The following is a 19,916-nucleotide window of genomic DNA, read 5'->3' on the forward strand; positions in this document are numbered from 1 at the left end:
AGGCACTTATGGATAGAGACCAGCCCAGGTCCCAGCATGTGGAGCAAGCTCTGCACCATACCAGGACTATATCAGAACTGATCCTCCCAGTGCCAAACAGCAACCATTGATAAAGGCGGACCAGATCCAAGATGGTGCTTAATTAGCATTGCCTGTGGAAAGGGGTGAGGTAACTGAATCTGAACAGCCACCAACAGGAGGAATACATAGCAAACCAAAATCAGGCGTGCATGGCATGGTGGTGACCGGCCACCAGAATTTGTAGCATAACTACGACCAAACAGAGAGAGAGGGGAGCCAGCACGATCTGAAATTGGCATGCATCATATAAAAAGTGAAAATTCACAGATTTATTCCAACTGTACTACAATAAAAAAAATTAGATTTTTAGCAAATAATTGATCAATTTTTTGAGCCACCCCTGCCAACGTCACGGCAAATCTCAATAGGGGGGTCCTACTCTACATTCTGTATTTCATGTGCCATGCGGCCTCCTAGATAAAGTTAAAAGCAGAACCATAATAGAGCACACATACCTGTAACCTGTATATAACTGCTTCTATGTTGCAAAAAAGGCACTTATGGATAGAGACCAGCCCAGGTCCCAGCATGTGGAGCAAGCTCTGCACCATACCAGGACTATATCAGAACTGATCCTCCCAGTGCCAAACAGCAACCATTGATAAAGGCGGACCAGATCCAAGATGGTGCTTAATTAGCATTGCCTGTGGAAAGGGGTGAGGTAACTGAATCTGAACAGCCACCAACAGGAGGAATACATAGCAAACCAAAATCAGGCGTGCATGGCATGGTGGTGACCGGCCACCAGAATTTGTAGCATAACTACGACCAAACAGAGAGAGAGGGGAGCCAGCACGATCTGAAATTGGCATGCATCATATAAAAAGTGAAAATTCACAGATTTATTCCAACTGTACTACAATAAAAAAAATGAGATTTTTAGCAAATAATTGATCAATTTTTTGAGCCACCCCTGCCAACGTCACGGCAAATCTCAATAGGGGGGTCCTACTCTACATTCTGTATTTCATGTGCCATACGGCCTCCTAGATAAAGTTAAAAGCAGAACCATAATAGAGACCTTGTGTTGCAACAAGGTGATGACGCACTCTGACATTCCAAGCTCAGTGGCCACATCCATCTGAAAACATCATCCTGCTTGAAGCCACGCAATGGTGAGGTACTGTTGATCAATTATTGGGGATCATCTTGGTCTCGTGATATCAAAATGTGAAAAGCATGATGAGGAGGTCTGTTTAATACTAATTCTAATTGAACCCCAAATTTATTGGGTGATTCATGGATCAAACACCTGTTGTGAATTTTGCCATTAAGCTCCTTGCTAGAGAACAGCACGTTGTGCAAAAAGTACTGAAACATTGAACAGCTGGACATGTGCTTTCAAAAGAGAAGGTCAAATTACGTTCATCTGATAAGGTTTGAGTGCATTGACAAAAAAAAAATTCTCCACTTAAAAGGAACCTGTCACCAGATTTTTAAGTTCCAAAACTAGCACCGCAGCGCCTGTGTTGCATTCTATGAAGGTGCATGTTATCCTCTGACTCCTCTCCCTCCCTCCTCTTACTTCCGGTAATGGGAAGCAGTAAAACCATGGCCAGGGCATGCGCATTTATGTTTTGGTTCTGTCTGCGGTAGGGCAGAGCGAAATGTGCCTCTGTGAGCCAGCAATGTCTCGGGCTAAAGCAAAGAACTCAAGTTACAGGCGCTAGATTTTGCCTGCCTACGTGGATGGCACTGGAGGCATCATCCACGTCCGTTATCAATGGAGGACAGCAATCGGCGCCAAAAGGAGGGACAGGAGCCGCAAAATAGGACGCCCATCAGACCGGACCCAAGGATTAGCATACATGGCGAGAGATTTTATGAAGGTATTTGTGGGATGTATAGGGTGAGTCAGGGCACAACATGCACCTTTATGGAATGCAGCACAGGTGGTGGAGGTTTTACTTTATAACTCAAAAATCTGGTGACAGGTTCCCTTTAAGTACTGACTTAAAGAATCATATAACCATGTCTGTTTTAACGTATAGTGAACATGGGTCATAAAAAAAAATATAAAAAAATAAATCAATTGCAGAATTATGCTTATTTTGCCACACTTGGAATTTTGTTTTCCACTTTTCTTTACATCATATGATAAAATCATAAAATTAATTGTGTCAATCAAAAGTACAACTCGTTCGCAAAAATAAACAAGACTTCATATGGCTATGTTGACAGAACAATAACAAACACATTAAAAAAATTATAGCAGTTGGAAGAAGGGGAGGAAATAACAAAAACGGAAGATTGCCTAGTCAAGAAGGAGTTAATAAAAGCTGCAGAGCAGCAAAAGTAACAATGGAGTCATAACATATATTTAATTATTTTAAAGGTCATTGAAGCGAATAGAAATGGAGAAATTAATTTGAAAATTGAGACTGATCTGGTTTCTGTTTCTACACATTTCAAAGATCTAGGAAACCCTCCATGGGGTAAGTGGTTCTGTATTCATTCATTTCTTTACTAAATTCCTGTGCTTTATATTTGTAGTTTCAGGAGTGTTTTGCGATATTTTAGATAAGCCAGTAAAATCTATAAATAGGTTAAGGTAGTACCCAGTTTTGGCAGCCTTGGGAAGAGTTGCACTGAGAAACTGGAAAAAATTGTAATAAACATCAAGAAAATGAATAGATAATTGATAAAAAAAAAAAAAGCAAACTCATTTGCTTGATTAAAAAATAATCACTGAGATATTTCACATAAACACACAAACAGTTCTAGATATTGTGAAGAATATGCAGTATAAAATTTCATGCCAGTTGACTATATCATAGGCGGTCTGAGGTTATAGACCACCTTCAAAATGTGATACTGAGACTGAAACCTGGTCCAGCTTCAAAAGCTCCATGGGGAAATAACACACACCCCTAGCAGCTTTGCTGGGGATAGGGCCTTCTGGCAGGATGAACCCCTTCTAGGAGCCCAAACTGCTTAACTGCTTCAAAGAACACCCCCCGACAGATGCAAGCCGTAATCTCTTAAGTAGGAGACAGTTATCAAGTATTGTCTCTGACCGAAGCAGATTCACACCAACTCTAATAGTAATTATGATTCTTTGCGCCTAATGTATCAGGAAGCCAACTGACCTTAATTTAAAGGGACTCTGTCACCAGATTTGGCAACTATAAGCTGTGGCCACAACCAGTGAGCTCTTATGTACAGCATTCTAATGTGCTGTATATAAGAACCCAGGCCGCTCTTTATAACATAAAAAACACTTTTATTATACTTCGCTAGGGTGGCGGTCTGTCCAGTTCGATGGATATCACTGCTCTCCAGTCCGGTTCCGCCTCTTTGCTGCGATCTCCGTCCTCCTTCTATCCCGCGCAGTGTGGATAACGCAATCTACGTTATCCACACAGACCAGAATTGCACTCCTGCGCAGGTGCACTTTGATCTGCCCTGCTGAGGGCATATCAATGTATTGTAGTGCGCATGTGGTCTTTAACCTTTTCTAGCACATGCACATCACCTTGAGAAAGACGGCGAAACGCGCATTGGGAGCACCCCTGGGGTCCCTGGTATGTATTTTTTTTTTCTTTCATACTAACAAATAAATATGGTTTTGAGCTATCATCTTCTCCCTTTTATACATTATAAGGATTATATCATTGTTGGTGTATTCACATCTCTCATTGGCCTATTTTGTATTTTACATTTGTCTTCGCTAAATATTTGTGATGATATACGCATATTGCACATCCACTTCATAATTCCATTTCTCATAGATGGATTATAATTTCTTACTCTATTTTTGATTGTGTTGATGTGTCTAAGTAATATAATTGATTAAGCTTGCTCTCATGGCCATTTTCAAGCATTTTTCTTATGGGCTACTTTTACGCTAAGCTTTGTATACTGATACTTTATGCACTGTAGCACTTTATATATTGATGTTACCTTGATATTTGTATATGTAATTCTCTCTGAAAACTCCTTTTTAATATGTATTTTTAACTAGTTTTTGGACTGAATATAATTATTTGACGTTTCAAATACATCCCCTGTGCATTTCATTTGTAGGTTAGGACAAATAATGTGCATGGCTCATTAAAAGAAATAGTTTTTAAAATGCAATGAAACAACGCATGCATTTATCAAACTTCTCACCTAGCCATATTAGTATACCAAAGCTACAGATATACCAGGTAAAGCTTTGGTCAGCGATCAGAACTTTTATATGAACACTAGACATCAATGATTGGATGTTCAAAGTGTATCACGCGCTGGGATTAGATACGCGTCTCTGCAGGCTGTGGTACATGATGGGATTACATAGACGTCTCTGCAGGCTGTATCACTTGGTGGTGTTAGATGCATGGCTCAGCAGGCTGCATCACAAATGATGGGCATTATATATGCAGCTCAGGGTTGTATCACACATGATGGCATTAGAGCTTAGGAATCCATGGTTACAACCACAATCAACTAACTCACTGCCACTTTATGAGTGGATGTAAATATAGATAACTAAGCTGCAATGCCCTGAACATGAGGTAAGAGATATGACTATATCAGGATAACTATACTACACTTCTAATAGGAGGTGTTTGCTAATATTGTTATTATTATTACACCTACTACATATTGGGAATGGATCTTGGAGATGGAAAAACCCCTTTAATATTTGCTTGCACACATTTGGAATAAATACAATAAACAACTGCAACCAATCATGTCCTATAACCATCAACAAGCTTTTCACACCTCTCAACTGGAATCGTGGATCAAACTTCTTTTGCACATTGCTTCAGGTCTCCCATATTTAAAGGGTGCCTTCTCCCAACAGCAATTTTAAGATCTCTACACAGGTTTTCAATGGGATTTAGATCCAAACTCATTGCTGGCTACTTCAGAACTCTCCAGCACTTTTTTCCATCCATTTCTGGGGGCTTCTTGAAGTATGTCTGGGGTCATTGTCCTGCTGGAAGACCCAGAACCTACCGTGTTTTCTCTGACGCCTCATTGGGGGACACAGGACCATGGGTGTTATGCTGCCTATCCATAGGAGGACACTAAGTAGATGCAAAAGCATAGCTCCTCCTCTGCAGTATACACGCCCTGGCCGGGCCAGGCAAGCTCAGTTTTAGCTTAGTGTCTGTAGGAGGCACTTTCTTTCAAGGTTTGTTATTTTTTGAGGGCGACAGTTTCCTTTTGGGACCGATCTCCCACTACCATCAACGGGCGGGAACGTGAAGCGTTGCCTACACGTACCCCCTCCCGCAATGCTGGATCCTGGGCTGGACGACGGGTTCCACAGACACCGATTTTCCAAAGCCCAGGGTAGAGGCCTGTGCCCTATAGCCCAATTCCTCAGCCCCTCTCTGCAGGCTCTGAGATGAAGATGGCACTGATTCCTCAGCTCCTCTCCGCAGGCTCTGAGATGAAGATGGCACTGATTCCTCAGCCCCTCTCTGCAGGCTCTGAGTTGAATATGACAGCGACACAGCAAGCTGGCTCTGCTATTTTCACTGCCTGGACGGAAGCAGTGTTTTAAGGTGAGATCCCCCATGACTGGTTTCCCAGACAAAGGGAGAAAGGACGCTGCAGAAGGCTCCTAGGCCATTTACAGTATTTATGTGCAAGGAGCAAGGATCCTGCACACACAGTGTTAACTTTCTCTAGCTTGCTGGCTGGGGGGAAGTTCTGCTGTTTGCAGAAAGTCTTGCAGATAACTTCCTGGTGGCAGGGGCAAGTGCACAGAGCTCAGGGACTCACACTGTTTATTATCTGCTCTGTTTATTTGCTCCAGCAAAAGCCGGCTGATAACCACTGGTGACAAGCTCTGTGCTGACTGTAGAGAGAGGGAGGATAACTACTATCAGACCGATCAGAAGTTACTATCAGTAGCTCCCTTCCTGCCGTTTTTTACTACTCACTACTCATCTTCCAGCTCTTTTAGCACTAAGCCCCGCCCCCCCGCGGCGCGATAAGCCCCGCCCCCCAGGGAAGCGTGCGAGATCTTCATAGAGCTTAATCCTTCCTGAGGACAGGGCCATCAGCTGATTCTGGTGAGGTGCTTGCTATCAATTGTAGCTCTGCTGAGCATTGCTCCCCCTCCTGGCATACTCCTATTAGGAACATGCAGAATTCAAAAGGCACTAAGAGGGCTAAAGCTCACATAGTCTATTATTCAGCCTGCACTGCCTGCCACGCTGAGCTACCACGTAAACACACCTCTTCTCTCTGTGAGTCCTGTGCCCCTATAGCCCCCCAAGACCCACCTGCCACCACCGCCGCAACCGGCAGCCCAGAGCCTAGGGCCCCCAGCCCACCGGAATGGGCACAGTTTCTGTCCCAATCCATGGAAAAACTGTCACAGAACCTGGTTCTGGCTATGCAATGTCATCCTCCACACCCTTCTGGGTCCCTGGACGGAACGCAGCCTGAGGATACCCCTATGGAGGATCCTTCTGAGGTAATCCGGGCACATGCTTCACCGGTTGCTGGGATCAGGAAAAGGGCACACGGCTGGGTGTCTCCAGTGGGCTCTCCCTCGGGCTCTCCCTCGGGAGCACACAGGGCAGGCTCTCCCACACGCTCCACGGCTTCTGAAGAGCTGGAGGAGGGAGAATGCTGTTTGTACCAGGAGGATTCCTGGGTTTCATCACCCCCAGATGATCAAACTGCAATAGCAGCAATCAACCAAACTCTGCATGTGGAGGATCCCCCATCCACTACCACTGACAATGCGGTCTCCTGTAAGAGGGCAAGGAAACCCCAAAAGGTTTTCGCTGATCACCCAGAGTTTCAGGATATCCTCACAAAGCAAAGGGAGAAGCCGGACAGACGCTGCGGTAACCGAAAACTCATGGAGTCTCGGTACCCTTTTGCCTCACATGCCCCTAAGGGTTGGGCCGATCCTCCCGCCTTACCACAAAGACACTCCTGTCTTTACCCGATGGTTCTTCCATTAAGGACCCGACAGACAGACAGGTGGAGCACCTCGCTCGCTCTGCTTTTGAGGCTGCGGGTTCCTCCCTCTCGCCCTCCTTTGCCTCTGTGTGGGTCGCAAAGGCGATCTCTGTCTGGGCAGAATCCCTTAACACTTCGCTTGAGGAATCCCAGTTCACTCAGACCTTCACAGAGGTAAGAGCTCAAATTGCTGCTGCGGCGGAGTACCTCATCCAGGCCTCCATGGACGCTGCTACCTGCAGCGTTTGCCGCCTCAAATACCATAGCCATCCGTAGAGCTCTCTGGCTCTGACAATGGCGAGCGGACTCTGCCTCCAAGAAGTCTCTCACGGGCCTTCCTTTTTTCCCAGACCGATTGTTTGGTGAACGTCTGGACAAGCTCATTTCTGACGCCACGGGAGGAAAGAGTACCTCCTTCCCCCAGCTGAAGTCCAGGACGTCCTTCACCAGACATCCACAGTCCTCTTTCCGCTCCTTTCGGAACTCATTTGGTTGGTCGACATCCCGTGCTGTCCCCGCCACCAGCCTCAGACTACGCAGGGACCGACCTTCTCAGCCCTCCCCGGAACCCACTTCGTCATGGCAGCCTAGACCGAAACAGTCCAGGACTAGGGAGACTCGGCCATGACGTTTTCCCCCCTCATGACTCCTTCGGCGCCCTGGAAGACAGACTCATTGTAGGAGGTCGACTGCGGCTCTTTCAACACATCTGGGCTGCTGCCTCAGACGACAAATGGGTGCGAGACCTTGTGTCTTCCGGTTACCACATAGAATTTCGGACCCGACCCCCGAGTCGGTTCTTTCTCTCAAACCCCCCAAAGAATCGAAAACGACGCAAAGCTTTTTTCTCAGCAATCCACTCGCTCCAAACAGCAGGAGTGATGATACCTGTCCCAGATGACGAGAAGTTCAGGGGTTTTTATTCCAACCTCTTTGTGGTCCCCAAAAAGGATGGGTCAGTTCGACCCATCCTGGACCTCAAACACCTAAACAAACATGTGCACGTACGGAGATTCAGAATGGAGTCCCTAAGGTCCATTATTGCATCCATGGTCGAAGGGGAATTCCTCGCCTCCATAGACATCAAGGACGCGTACCTGCACATACCCATCGCCCCAGATCACCAAAAGTTCCTACGCTTCGCAATTCAGGACTCACACTTTCAATTCGTAGCTCTACCCTTCGGCCTTGCCACCGCACCAAGGGTCTTCACCAAAGTCATGGCGGCCGCCATGAGCGTCCTTCACGCCAGGGGAGTAGTCGTTCTCCCTTACTTGGACGACCTCCTCATCAAGGCCCCCTCCTTCTGCGACTGCTCAACCAGCGTACAAATCACTGTGGACACCCTATCCCACTTAGGGTGGCTAGTGAATCTGGACAAATCATCCCCGATCCCATCACGATCCATCACCTTCCTGGGCATGTCCCTGGACACCCGTCGGGGCTTGATCCTTCTCCCTCAGGACAAGGCGTTCGCTCTTCAACGAGCGGTACGCTGCCTTCTACGTCCTCCATCTCGCTCCATTCAATTCAGCATGAAAGTGCTCGGCACGATGGTGGCGGCTATGGAAGCAGTACCCTTTGCTCAACTGCACCTCCGCCCACTGCAGCTAGCCCTTCTAGCGGCCTGGGACAAGAGCCCCTTCTCCCTGGACAGACATCTTCACCTGACGCCCTCAGTCAGGTACGCACTCCGCTGGTGGCTTCGGTCCTCATCCCTATCGAAGGGGAGATCTTTTCTCCCAGTGAACTGGCTGGTCCTGACCACGGACGCCAGCCTCCTAGGCTGGGGAGCAGTGTACCTGCACCACACTGCTCAAGGACGTTGGACGCCCCAGGAGTCTTTCCTCCCCATCAACATCCTGGAACTCCGCGCGATCTTCCTCGCGCTCAGAGCTTTCTGCCCTCTGCTAGCGGGTCATCAGATTCGAGTCCTATCGGACAATGCGACAGCTGTAGCCTATATCAATCGGCAGGGGGGCACCCACAGCAAAGCGGCTTATCTCGAGGCCCACAAGATCCTCAGCTGGGCCGAATCGACGGTATCAGTGATATCAGCGGTACACATACCGGGGGTAGAGAACTGGGCAGCAGACTTTCTGAGTCGCCAAGGCCTGGCTGCCGGAGAATGGTCCCTCCACCCAGATGTGTTTCTACACATCTGCTCTCGCTGGGGCACACCAGACGTGGACCTAATGGCCTCAAGGTTGAATGCAAAGGTTCCCGCATTCATAGCCAGGTCACGCGACCCGCAGTCCATCGGCGCAGATGCTCTAGTCTGCTCTTGGCACCACTTCCGCCTGCCTTACATATTTCCACTTCTACCCCTGCTGCCGTGGGTAATCAGGAAGATCAAGGCAGAGGGAGTCCCGGTGATACTGATAGCACCGGACTGGCCCAGGCGCGCCTGGTACGCCGAATTAGTACAAATGCTCACAGACGCACCGTGGCGCCTTCCAGACATCCCAGACTTGCTGACCCAAGGGCCCATTTCCCATCAGAACTCCAGAGCCCTGAAGCTGACGGCATGGCCATTGAGACCTGGATATTAACAAGAGCGGGATTCTCCCCCGCGGTTATTGCCACCATGATCAGCGCCCGAAAGCCTGCTTCAGCCCGCATTTACCACCGTACGTGGAAAATCTTCCTTTCATGGTGCAGGGAAACTAACATTCAGCCTATGCCTCTGGCCATCCCCAGAATTCTCGATTTTCTACAGTCTGGCTTGCAAGCGGGGTTGGCTCTCAGTTCCCTTAAAGGGCAGGTCTCAGCGCTCTCAATCTTCTACCAATGCCGCCTGGCATAAAAACCGCAAGTCAAGACCTTCCTCCAGGGCGTTTCCCATCTAGTTCCCCCGTACAAACGGCTGCTGGAACCATGGGACCTCAACCTCGTTCTGGACGGTCTCCAGAGGTCTCCCTTTGAACCTCTCAAGGAATCCTCCCTTGCTCTTCTGTCCTGGAAGGTAACATTCTTAGTGGCAATTACGTCCATCAGATGGGTTTCGGAGCTGGCAGCACTCTCTTGCCGCGAGCCTTTTCTGATCTTTCACCAGGACAAGGTGGTTCTTCGCCCTCTCCCGGATTTCCTTCCAAAGGTTCTTACCCCGTTTCATTTGAACGAGGACATTGTCCTGCCTTCCTTTTGTCCACACCCAGTTCATAGGGTGGAAAGGTCTCTGCATTCGTTAGACCTCGTCAGAGCTCTCAGATATTACATATCCAGGACAGCCCCAGTTAGGAAAACGGACTCTTTGTTCATCATTCCTGAGGGGCCTAAGAAGGGACAGGCAGCTTCAAAGGCGACGCTGGCTCGCTGGATTCGCTCTGCAATCCAGGAAGTCTATCGCTTGCAACTCAAGCCCATTCCTAGTGGGCTGCGGGCTCATTCCACGCGAGCAGTTGGCGCTTCGTGGGCCATTCGGCATCAGGCTTCAGTGGAACAGGTGTGTAAGGCTGCGACCTGGTCTAGCCTACATACATTTTCAAAGCATTACAGAGTCCATACCCAGGCTTCAGCTGAGGCAAATCTGGGTAGGAAAATTCTGCAAACGGCAGCAGAGCACCTCTCTCAGTAGGCACTCCAGGCTGTCTGGGACTGGTTCCTAGTCCTTGGGTTGTGTTGTCTTCTTTTATGTTTCCCACCCATGGACTGCTTTATGACGTCCCATGGTCCTGTGTCCCCCAATGAGGCGTCAGAGAAAAACGGATTTTTGTGTACTCACCGTAAAATCGTTTTCTCTTAGCCATCATTGGGGGACACAGCACCCACCCTGTTGCCCTGTTGGGCCTTGGTTCTCTCAGTACCTTATTTGGTTAAGACTCTTTTTTTCTCATGTTCCTCTGTTGAGAAGTTTTTACTGTTTTTTTCTCCTACTGCTTGTGTACTAAAACTGAGCTTGCCTGGCCCGGCCAGGGGGTGTATACTGCAGAGGAGAAGCTATGCTTTTGCATCTACTTAGTGTCCTCCTATGGATAGGCAGCATAACACCCATGGTCCTGTGTCCCCCAATGATGGCTAAGAGAAAACGATTTTACGGTGAGTACACAAAAATCCGTTTTTTCCAAAAAATAAGACCTCCCCCAAGAATAAGCCCTAGCAGGGATTTTCAGCATTTTCGGAGCAAGGCTTAAATATAAGCCCTCCCCCAAAAATAAGCCCGAGTCGCGGTTCAATAATGAAGTGTCCGTGCAGCAAAAAAAGTTACAGATACTCCAGACACTTCATTATAGACAGCGGGCATCCCGCAATCATACTCCCCAGACGCTGAGCAGCGGACCTGCAGTGATCGCACACCCACACACATCCGATCTCACACACAAACATCGGATCGCACACACAATCAGATCGCACACCTAATCAGAGCGCATCGCATACACAAACTTCAGCACACACACACATGGGATCGCACACATACTCACCACATCCAGCGACACCGATTTCTTCTCACTGGCAAAATCCAGAGAGGCAGTGCAGTGAAGCACAAGGACCTGCTGCAATGCTTGCTTACAGGACCTGCGGACACACATGACTTCCTACCATCACTCCCTGCTACCGGAAGCATTCTTTAACGCTAGATGGGATGTATGTGTGTGTGATCTGCGATCTGCTGTGTGTGTGTGATCAGCGATCTTTGTGTGAGTGTGTCACCCAGAAGCAGGGGAGGACAGTGTGCAGCACCCTCCGGAGATCACAGGGAGGACATGGGAGCCATGCAGACGTCCCGGTCTGGTAAGTATGAGTCTCCTGGGAAGTGAGGGGGTCTGCTTTTTTGGGGGGTAAACTTGCCCCCCAACCGTGTTTCTCCAAGAATAAGACCTTCTCCAAAAATAAGCCCTAGTGCTTTTTTTTGGGGGGGGGGGGGCAAAAAAAATATAAGACAGTGTCTTATTTTTTGAAAAACACGGTAGGACGTAAAGCCCAGCTTTCTGATACTGGGAGCTACTTTGTGACCCAAAGTCCTTTAATAATTTTCAAACTTCATAATGCCTTGTACACATTTAAGGCACCCAGTGCCATAGATAACAAAACACCTCCAAAACCCCTTTGAACCGCCACCATTTTTGACTGTAGGTACTGTGTTCTTTTCTTTGTAGGCCTCATTCCATTTTCAGTAAACAGTAGAATGATGTGCTTTACCAAAAAGCTCTATCTTGGTCTCATCTGTCCACAAGACACTTTCCCAGAAGAATTTTGGCTCACTCACATACATTTTAGCTTTTTTATAACACTGTTGCATCTTGAGTCTGTGTGCCATCCATGTCCAGGGAGATTAGCTACAGTGCCATGGGTTGGAAACTTCTTGATTATGTTGTGCATTTTGGACAAAGGAACAATCAATGGAGATGGACTTGTAACCTTGAGATTGTTCATATTTTTTAAAAAATTTTGGTTTTCAGACAGACGTCTCTTCTCCTCATTCTATTCTCTATTCTTATGTTGGCACACACAGACACACAATGCAAAAATTGAGTCAACTACTCCCTTTTTATTTGATTTCAGGTGTGATTTTCATATTGCCCACACTGGTTAATTGTCACAGATGAGTTTGAATGGGCATCACATGCTGTAAAGGTGCCAACAATTTTGTCTGGTGCATTTTGGAGGTTTTGAGTGAAATTATCTACAAATTGCCTTTTTTCCCCCCTCTTTTTTTTTATTGTTGTATCCATACACACAGAGGAAATGAACATGTATGACAAAACATGTGTAATTGTAATAATTTTCTGGGAGAAATTCCGTATTTTTCAGACTATAAGGCGCACCGGACCATAAGACGCACCCTGGTTTTAGAGAAGGAAAATAGGAAAATAAAATTTTAAGAAAAAAGTGTGGTCATGACACACTGTTATGGGGCGAGGATCTGCTGCTGACACTGTTATGGGAGTAATGTCCCCAAATTCTCCACTAAGGTACCCTATCCTGGTAATGATCCTCCTGCCTTGTATATGATCCCCATCCTTGTATATATGTCCCTCATCCTGATATAACCCTCATTCTGGTATAGCCCCCATCCTGCTAAATACCCTCATCCTGCTAAATACCCTCATCCTGCTAAATGCCCCCATTCTGCTAAATACCCCCAATCTGCTAAATACCCCCATTCTGCTATATACCCCCATCCTGCTATATACCACCATCCTGCTCATATACCCCCATCCTGGTATATGGCCTGTATCCTGTGGCACACAAAAAAATAGTTTATACTCCCCTTTCCTCACTCCAGCAGCATTGCTCGTCTTTCTGTCTGTATCAGCAGCAGCGCCGCTGACCTGTGTGGAGCCGTCACCGTTCCCTGCAGCATCGCAATGTCCTCCTGTCTGCCGGCCTGCTGATGTGTGTGGATCCATGCGTACAGCGATGATGTCATCGCTGTGCTCACTGCTCTCTACACAGATCAGCGGGCCAACAGACAGGAGGACATTGCGATGCTGCAGGAATCGGTGAGTATACCGTACTTATTCATTGCCCCTCGTGCTGATGATGATACGCAGAGAGTAGTGAATATGGCCACACATGATCACTCCAGGCTGTAGGTGCCAGGGGTGATCACGCGGTCAGACTTCCCCGCTCATCATCCCGCCCACCTGTCAGCGTCGGCTTCAGCGCTGAGAGATGATGGGTAGGAGGATGCATGCCATCGCCACCCCAGCACCCTCATTCCCTGCAGCCATGACCTACATTCAGACTATAAAACGCACCCCCCACTTTCCCCCAACATTTGGGGGGGAAAAAGTGCGTCTTTTAGTCTGAAAAATATGGTACTTAATTTTCTGGAACAATTTCAAGGGTGCTAACTTTTTGGCCATGACTCTATACTACAGTTTTGTACTGCATAGAATTAGTTTTTACTTGCAGGTGCTTAGTCGTTATTTTTACTGTTGTCAGTTTAGTAACTTTTGGGAGGATTTTACCAAATTTTTAAATTCTGCTTTTTATTACATTTTTATTTCTAGATTCTTCTTTTTTATTTTTAGTTTTTCTATTCTAAATTTAATAAAAACAAAAGTTTACACCAAACACACAAGTGAAAAACAAAACACACACACCCACCAACCATGTGGATAATAAAATGTCCCGTTCTTCCCAAAGACTGTTCAGTCAAGGACACATACACCTGATAGTGAGAAGGGAGAGGATCTCACCTTTCTCTATTTTTTCCTCCTCCACCTCTTCTTCCGCCAGTGAGGACATTAAATGAGCCAACGCTTGTCGTTAGTGTCCCCTCGTGGATTTCACCCCCACACAAGATTATGAGCCTCAGTTTCCTGATTTTGTGGCACAATCAGGAATCCAATTCGACACTGCCGACATCACAAAAATCAACTTTTTCAAAGTCTTTTTCTCTGAGAATTTAGTAATTCTTTCTCATGGTGACTGAGACAAATTTATACACTCAGCAATTTTTGACGCAAAACCCCACTTCTTCATTTGCTAAGTGGACTCCCAAAGACTAAGTAGAAATGATGAAGTTTTGGGGCCTTGTCTTTCACATGGGGATAATGAAGAAGCCAGAAGTTCGTCAATATTGAAGTGTTGCCTTAAATGCTTTGAGGCCATTCACAAACTTTGCATTCCATTGTTAATGCACAATGTCCTCCCCAAGATGACCCCAATTTTGACGAACTTTTCAAATTTTGTCCAGTCTCTGATCACTTCAGTAATAAATGTGCTGAAATGTACATTTCCCAAAGGGACATCTGCATGAATGAGTCCCTAATACATTTCAAGGGGAGGCTTAAATTCCTGACTATACCTGCCCAGATGAGTACAAGGTACGGAATAAAATTGTACAAACTGTGCTAGAGTACCTCAGGGCACACCCACAGATTTAGGGTTTATGAAGGGAAGGACACTCCGATTCAACCCCCTAAATGCCCCCCTTGTTCTTTGAGTAAGTGGGAAAATTGTGTCTGAATTGGTGCACCCACTGCTGGATCAGGGTAATCACCTGTACATAGATAACGTTTACACCAGCATCCAACTCTTCAAGTCCCTCTCTGCCAGAACTAGTGCAGCATGCCTTACTGTGCAAAAGAAAACAGAGAGGCCTTCTAATTATACAGCTGTCAATGTATAACACCTACATGTTCTTAAGTGCAGGCCAGATCAGCACATTCCTTCAGTTTTGGGAGGTAGTGATCAAGGCCCTAATATTTGGAAGTCAGGAAGGAGCGGGCCCCAGTACTTCTGGAACTGAATGTGTTCGTATAGTACTAGGGCAACATTTCCCAGGTGAGGTCCCTCAAACTACTAAGAAAGGAAGGCCACAAAAAAGGTGCAAAGTGTATTACAGAAAGTGGAAAAGAAAGGACATCACTTGGCAATGTGAAACCTGCCACAAAAAAACTTTTCTGTGCATAAGACCGTTTCAAAGTCTACCCATCATCCATGGATTACTCAATTTTATTTCTGATTTACTATAATTTATTACACGACTTGATGTTCTTTACACAACTCACAGATGCCAACCTGATGTACTCTACACAACTCAAATATGCCAACCAGATGTACTCTATACAACTCAGATGCCAACCTGATGTACTCTATACAACTCACAGATGCCAACCTGATGTACTCTACACAACTCACAGATGCCAACCTGATGCACTGTACACAACTCACAGATGCCAACCTGATGTACTCTATACAACTCACAGATGCCAACCTGATGTACTCTACACAACTCACAGATGCCAACCTGATGCACTCTACACAACTCACAGATGCCAACCTCATGTACTCTATACAACTCACAGATGCCAACCTGATGTACTCTACACAACTCAAATAAAGCAGTCTGATCTACAAAACCTACATATGCCACCTCATTATAAAATTCACATACCAGGAAATCACTACATCAGTTCCAATATAGGGTCACTTGTGGGGGATTTCTACTGTTTTGGGACCTCAATGGCTCTGAAAATGCCCTATGGTGCCCTCACTGGGATCCATTGAAGCTCTCTAGGGTTATTACCTCATAAATTGACACTGGTCAGAATTGAAAAATTGGGCTCGGTTATAAGGGGGCAAACTAGGCTGGGGAGGGGGTGAAGGGGTTAAGGATGGTAATAATATTACAAGTTATTTTACATGCACTGTTTACTAATAGCAGCCTGGATTTCCCCTTGCTCAATGCAAGCCCTTGTTCTCTTTTGTCATATTTCAGTGAAATAATAAGTAATAATGTAACATTTGATTAAAATAAATGCTTTCTCATTTTCTTCAGTTTCTGATGAGTCTTCACAAAATAGTACTCAGGAAAGAGACCAAGACACCATGTCAGAAGCCAGAGTTGATATTAAGAAGCTTCTGCAGTTTCTTGCAGGACAGCAAGTAAATCCAAATAAAGCCGTATGTAGTAAGTCATTGTCATACAATGTGTAAATTTAAGTGAAAATTTTGAAACTCTATGCCAATTACTCATATACAGCCAAAGAGGTGCCAAGTGGTACAGTGCTCCCATTAAGTGCTTCTGCCGTTATTGCGTTAATAAAGCACTGCCGTTGGCCTGTGTAAATGTTAGAGTAGTTTGTGTGTTAATATATTCACAGATCAATGTCCGCTCCTCTTCTGAGTGACACGACTGCAATTCACTTTTCATATCACACTGCGCTCTTTGTGATCTGGAAGTGTTTTGTTTTTTGGTTTTTTTTTATGTTCTGTAAGTCTGTGGAGTGTCCACGCAAGGCTCCATAGACTTGCGTCATTAGACTACTGTAACGCCTGCCTGAATCAACAGACTCAGATGGGATGTAATGGACAGACTAGAGGGAAGCCACTCAGCAAGCAGGACCCCCAGAACCCTGAAACTCTTTAACCCCTATACAGGGATTTGGAATTACACAGGGCCCTGGAGATCACTACCTGTGGAAGGCTGCAGTCCGATGAGAGTAGTCGTCAGGCAGGGTCAAACCAGGAATAGCAGAACAGGGACAGAATCGGCAGACAAGGACGTAATCAGAAAACGTAGCAGAGGTCAAATCTGGATCGGGCAGCGAGGTACAAAAACAGCAGGCAGAAGGGTAGTCAGAAAAAACGCAGAAGTCAGCACACAAGAATCACAAAACAGAATAGGGCAGACCAGGAGCCAGGAAATCAGAACTATCTCTGGCAAAGGTCAGCAGACAGGAGGGGAGCTAAGAAGGGTGTGGTGTCTTGCCATTGGCTGTAGCTGAACGCTAGCAACTTCAACTGGAAGACACATGCCACCCACAGTCAGCCAGTGGTACTGCAGATCCCAAGATAACCCAGCCCAGGGGATGATCGGAGCCTGCAGCCACCGGTGCCGCTGGCATCGACTCCTCTCCCATCACCAGCACCATCCACGGCAGGAACACGACGTTGCCTGGCGATCGGAGCAGAAGTCGCTGGAGCGGACTCCGGAGGTGAGGTAACAACTACATTCACACATTCAGCATTTGTCAGTATTTGTAAGCCAATACCAGGAATAAGTGAAAAATGCTGAAGTAGTGCACGATTCTTTTATTCTTTACCTCTGATTCTTCCACTTCTTATTTTGGCTTACAAATACTGAAGTAAAATACTGACCAAATACTGAGCAAGTGAACGTGGCCTCAAAGTGACTCCCTATTCACATATATGAAGTGCACAAAGCAGTGTTGTCAGTAGTCTCTGATTTGCTGTCTCATGATTCAGAAGAGCATCGGCACTGAGCTGGATGCCAGAGAAGATGGCGATCGGTGAGTATATTAGCACACTGACACTACACTACAATACCATTTACACAGGCTTAAGGGAAGAAAGTTAGCGGGAGGCTTCTTTAACAGATTGTGAGGGTCTGAGCACCTGGACCGCTACCTATCAAATCCTGATCAGTAAACTTGACAGACAATTGTTAAAATGACAGCTGATTTTTAGCTATAATATGTCCAATAAGTTTATTTCACACATACTGTAGGTGTTGTCTTTTACAACTAAACTGAGTATTGATGATGATGATTATTTGATTATTTTTCTTATATTTTTTTTTCTTTTGCAGATATCGTACACAAGCGGATGGTCCACTTTATATTACTACATGATGACGTCTCTTTGCAATACTTCATTCCTGCTGTTGCTTAAATATGTCATTATATGCATTTTTCTATTCATAGTATAAAACATTATTCTATTTGTGCCCTTAGTTTTACAGCAGAGTTTCATTGCAGTTAAGGAATTATACTTTTTTCTTAATTTTGATAAAACAAAATAAATTATACTGGACTTAATTATAATAAACAAACTAAAAAGTAAAAATGGTTTAATGCATTCTCTTACCCCTGTCATTTTATCGACTGTGTATAGGACAGACATTTAAAGGGATTGTTCACTACTTTGATATTGATAGTTTTATCCATTATCTTTTTGTGAGGGGTAATAGCCGGCACCCCCACCGATCAGCTGTTATCAGTTCCTGCAGAAGCCAGAGCTGTATCCACTCCGCAGTGTACTGAGCTGTTAATACTGCGCTGTTTTGTGGCTATTCCTGGGTACTGCAGCTCAACCCCTTACTGACTTTTTCAGCGGTACCAGTGCTTAATATGGTTGTGTTTTTTTGTTTTTGTTTCTTATTAGGAAAAAGGGGAATTTTGTTTACTTACCGTAAATTCCTTTTCTTCTAGCTCCTATTGGGAGACCCAGACAATTCGGGTGTATAGCTTCTGCCTCTGGAGGCCACACAAAGTATTACACTTTTAAAAAAAAGTGTAACCCCTCCCCTCTGCCTATACACCCTCCCGTGGACCACGGGCTCCTCAGTTTGGTGCAAAAGCAGGAAGGAGAAAACTTATAAATGGTCTAGAGCAAATTCAATCCGAAGGATGTTCGGAGAACTGAATACCATGAACCAAAAGAAAAAATCAACATCAACAACATGTGTTCACAAAAAGAACAACCAGCCCGAAGGGCACAGGGGCGGGTGCTGGGTCTCCCAATAGGAGCTAGAAGAAAAGGAATTTACGGTAAGTAAACAAAATTCCCCTTTTCTTTGTCGCTCCATTGGGAGACCCAGACAATTGGGACGTCCAAGAGCAGTCCCTGGGTGGGTAAACCAATACCCCAATAGAAAGAGCCGGAACGGCCCCCTCTTACAGGTGGGCAACCGCCGCCTGGAGGACTCGCCTACCTAGACTGGCGTCTGCCGAGGCATAGGTATGCACTTGGTAGTGCTTCGTGAAAGTGTGCAGGCTAGACCACGTAGCCGCCTGACACACCTGCTGAGCCGTCGCCCGGTGCCGCAATGCCCAGGACGCACCTACGGCTCTGGTAGATTGGGCTTTCAACCCTGAAGGGGGCGGAAGCCCAGAAGTACGGTAAGCCTCAAGAATCGGTTCCTTGATCCACCTAGCCAAGGTGGACTTGGAGGCCTGAGAGCCCTTACGCTGGCCAGCGACAAGGACAAAGAGCGCGTCTGAACGGCGCAGGGGCGCCGTGCGCGGCACGTAGATCCGCAGTGCTCTCACTAGATCCAAAGAGTGCAAATCCTTCTCACACTGGTGAATTGGATTAGGGCAAAAGGAAGGCAAGGAAATATCCTGATTTAGATGAAAAAGGGAATACCACCTTAGGGAGGAATTCTAGGACAGGACGCAGAACCACCTTATCCTGGTGGAAAACCAGGAAAGGAGATTTGCATGACAGCGCTGCAAGCTCAGACACTCTCCGAAGTGATGTGACTGCCACCAGGAAGGCCACCTTCTGAGAAAGATGGGAGAAAGAGACATCCCGCAACGGCTCAAAAGGCGGCTTTTGAAGAGCCGTCAGGACCCTGTTAAGATCCCAAGGTTCCAACGGACGTTTGTAAGGTGGGACCATGTGGCAAGCCCCCTGCAGGAACGTGTGGACCTGCGGAAGTCTGGCTAGTCGCGTTTGAAAAAACACGGAGAGCGCCGATACTTGGCCCTTGAGAGAGC

At 46.3% G+C, this 19,916-nt stretch overlaps 1 protein-coding gene across 3 annotated transcripts in view; it reads left to right on the forward strand.

The window, feature by feature from the left end:
- HUS1 (HUS1 checkpoint clamp component) overlaps positions 1–18,666 on the forward strand; it is a 78,733-nt gene extending 60,067 nt beyond the window's left edge. Inside the window, exons 5-7 of one of the 3 annotated variants that reach the window (XM_075316556.1) lie at positions 2,417–2,516; positions 16,232–16,356; positions 18,005–18,666. In XM_075316556.1, the coding sequence (XP_075172671.1) occupies positions 2,417–2,516; positions 16,232–16,356; positions 18,005–18,124 (345 nt within the window). In that variant the 3' untranslated portion in view covers positions 18,125–18,666. Of the gene's footprint in view, positions 1–2,416; positions 2,517–16,231; positions 16,364–18,004 lie in introns of all 3 variants that reach the window. The other 2 variants (XM_075316554.1, XM_075316555.1) reach the window with 2 other exon arrangements.
- Positions 18,667–19,916: the final 1,250 nt, after the last annotated feature.

This window comes from Anomaloglossus baeobatrachus, chromosome 6, assembly GCF_048569485.1.
Source record: "Anomaloglossus baeobatrachus isolate aAnoBae1 chromosome 6, aAnoBae1.hap1, whole genome shotgun sequence".
Taxonomy (NCBI): Eukaryota; Metazoa; Chordata; class Amphibia; order Anura; family Aromobatidae; genus Anomaloglossus; species Anomaloglossus baeobatrachus.